The sequence below is a fragment of the Crocodylus porosus genome, unplaced genomic scaffold, assembly GCF_001723895.1.
Source record: "Crocodylus porosus isolate Cpor-Errol unplaced genomic scaffold, CroPor_comp1, whole genome shotgun sequence".
Lineage (NCBI taxonomy): Eukaryota > Metazoa > Chordata > Crocodylia > Crocodylidae > Crocodylus > Crocodylus porosus.
In genome coordinates, this window is record NW_017728950.1 from 34,250,670 (window position 1) to 34,253,122 (window position 2,453).

Genomic DNA, 2,453 nt, shown 5'->3' on the forward strand with positions numbered 1-2,453 from the left:
AAACAACTGATACGTATGTACATGTAGAATATTACAGATATCACATAATGTGTCATCTGTACACATAGAATATGTGTAGTAATTTATATTACATATATGTGTGCACACATTATGCAAGCTCTGAATGAGTCACCAGTATGTTTTTTCGTTCAGTTAATAGTTCCATTATTATTATAGCTGTGATCAATGAACCTAGTAATAAAGTATATAATATGGCTGTGCAAAAAATCTGCCTGCAACATTCTCTTTTTTCTTTGCACCCTCAAAAATCGACTTTGAAGATATTGAGCAAAGTGGCATTATTTGCAAACCACTGGTAAACATTTGGATGTTTTTTTAAAAGGTGAGTAAAGATGACACTTTCTACAAGACCCTGAGCCAATTCCTATTACAACCAATAGGAATCTATCAGTGACTTCTAGGGGAGCTGGATCAGGCCCTATACTACCAACCGATCGGAGAAGTGTTTGCATATATTTTTTAAAGTATATATTTGTAAAAGCTACTGAAATTATTTCATCATGGCCAAGTTGTAATTTCTTTTTATAATACAGATGTAAACTCCAAATGTCTCCCAAACACTTTGGTGAATTCATTATTAAGTAAGAAGAAAGCAAAATAAGCTAAAAGCCTGTACCCTTTTATATATGACTGGTAATAGATTCACTTTGAACATTTTCCCTATCCTATTGCCACTCCCTGAAGCAGGAGCTTCTCAAGGTAGTAGCCTCTTGCCTTACTTTCTTGCTTTCTCAGATAAGGTACTGTGAAACCAAATAAGAGCACAAACCTAGAAACAGTCTTGAATCTAAGTCTCAACTGCAAAGCCTTTCTAACAGCTTAACGTTGGACAGCCAGCTAATTGAACTGCACGTTGAATTCCATCACTTCTTTCTGACACGAAGGAAGTGACACTATTCATAAGACCCACTCATCCATATTGCATGTTATTACTCTATACTGAGAACTCCAGACTTTTGATTCTTGTCTTGATTTTAGCTGACAGCATCTGTTTTCATCCTGTTAGCTTGTCTAGGGACTTGGATAAAACATTCAGCCTTTCAACACAGAGAAAAAGAAAACAAAATGGGTTTCCAAAGAGCAGAATGAGTTCTTAACCTTAAACATGCTCATTTACTTACAGAAAGAGTATTTCAGGCACAAAAGGTTTGAGCATCAGTCAAATACCAGGTTAAATTTGTAACAACATGAAGATTGTCCCATGCAGTGCAATCAGCTACTTTTTTTTTTACCCTATAAGAGCTAAAAGTTATAGTGTTTGTATCAGTACGTACATTTGTTTATATCTATAAAATGTGCTTCTTTCAGACTATGGTCTCATGGTCCGAGCTGACTTCATTTGGGTTTATATAACAACAGTATCTGTCGTAAGGGCTGTTCTCTTTGTAGGAACAGACAATGATGCTGTCTTTTGGAGCAACAAAAATGTTGTCCTCTGTGTCAGGGCAGGTTGCGCTGTCCCAGGTAGGAGAAGAGCACTGCTTCTCCAAGGCACGGTAAGTGGAGCCATCTCCCACGAACACGTTCCCGGGCATCTCTGGGTAGCAGGTCTCCAGGTATCTCAGCATCTCCTCTTGGTCCACCTTCCTGAGCAGGCTCTTGCATTCCCCTGGCGTAGTGGTGGTTGCCGTGGTGCAAATGGACACGGAGTCATCTCCCTTGAGGACCTTCCTGTCCTTCAGGTATGCCTTCTTGGCCAGCTCATCACAGCTGCTCCTGCCTGACTCCAGGTCCGAGGGGGTCCTCAGCAGCTCAATGACTTCCCTGTCCTTTGGTTTCTTGCAGCAGGGGCATTTGTTCTCGGGCCACTTGGTGCAGCCATCCGTTTTCCTCGTGAGGGCAATGGCAGCGATGCCAGGCAGGCAAATGGCAGGTCCTATTGCCAGGAGGGGGATGTCTCCCAGAGTCTCCCCTTTGATCCCCGAGACAGTGAACATGAAGCCAAAGACGAGGAAGACGCTGACCAAAGCCACCACCAGTCCAGTCCTAGGGTTGATGTCGTCAGGTCTCATGGTTCACCGCAGCAGAGCATTGGATCCCTTCTCCAAGCTGGGGGGCTCTAATCCTCCAGGGGAGAACTTGCTCCTGTGAAGGATCAGCTGGAGTGGCAAGCCCAAAGTTTCCAAGGAGGGAGGGAGGGGGGGAGAGAGAAAAAGCCAATCCCTGGCCAGATATGATGTGCTCCTCTGTCTTCCCAGGAGGCAGAGCTGGCTGCAAACCTCCCCGGGTCTGCGAGGCGGGGTGCCGGAGCTCTTCCCCGGGATCCTGCCGCCGGGTCCCTCCCGTGCAGCCCGGCACAGCCCGCCGGGGGACAGCCGGCAGAGGCGGAGCGGGAGGGGCCGCCTGGCCCGGGGACCCGGCTCGGGCTGCCGGACCGGGCGAAGGCGGGAGCCGGCGTCTGGGCAGGGGGAGCGGGAGGGCGAAGCCAGGAC

General features: G+C 46.5%; 1 protein-coding gene across 1 annotated transcript; it reads right to left on the reverse strand.

Moving 5' to 3' along the window:
- Positions 1–526: 526 nt before the first annotated feature.
- On the reverse strand, positions 527–2,297 carry TMEM215 (transmembrane protein 215). Its single transcript, XM_019555450.1, has one exon. The coding sequence runs from the start codon at positions 2,031–2,033 to the stop codon at positions 1,326–1,328; it is 708 nt and encodes a 235-aa protein (XP_019410995.1). The 5' UTR covers positions 2,034–2,297; the 3' UTR covers positions 527–1,325.
- Positions 2,298–2,453: the final 156 nt, after the last annotated feature.

What these genes read in the sequence shown, in the direction of transcription:
- TMEM215 (XM_019555450.1), bottom strand. Translation starts at nt 2,033, where the DNA reads ATGAGACCTGACGACATCAACCCTAGGACTGGACTGGTGGTGGCTTTG.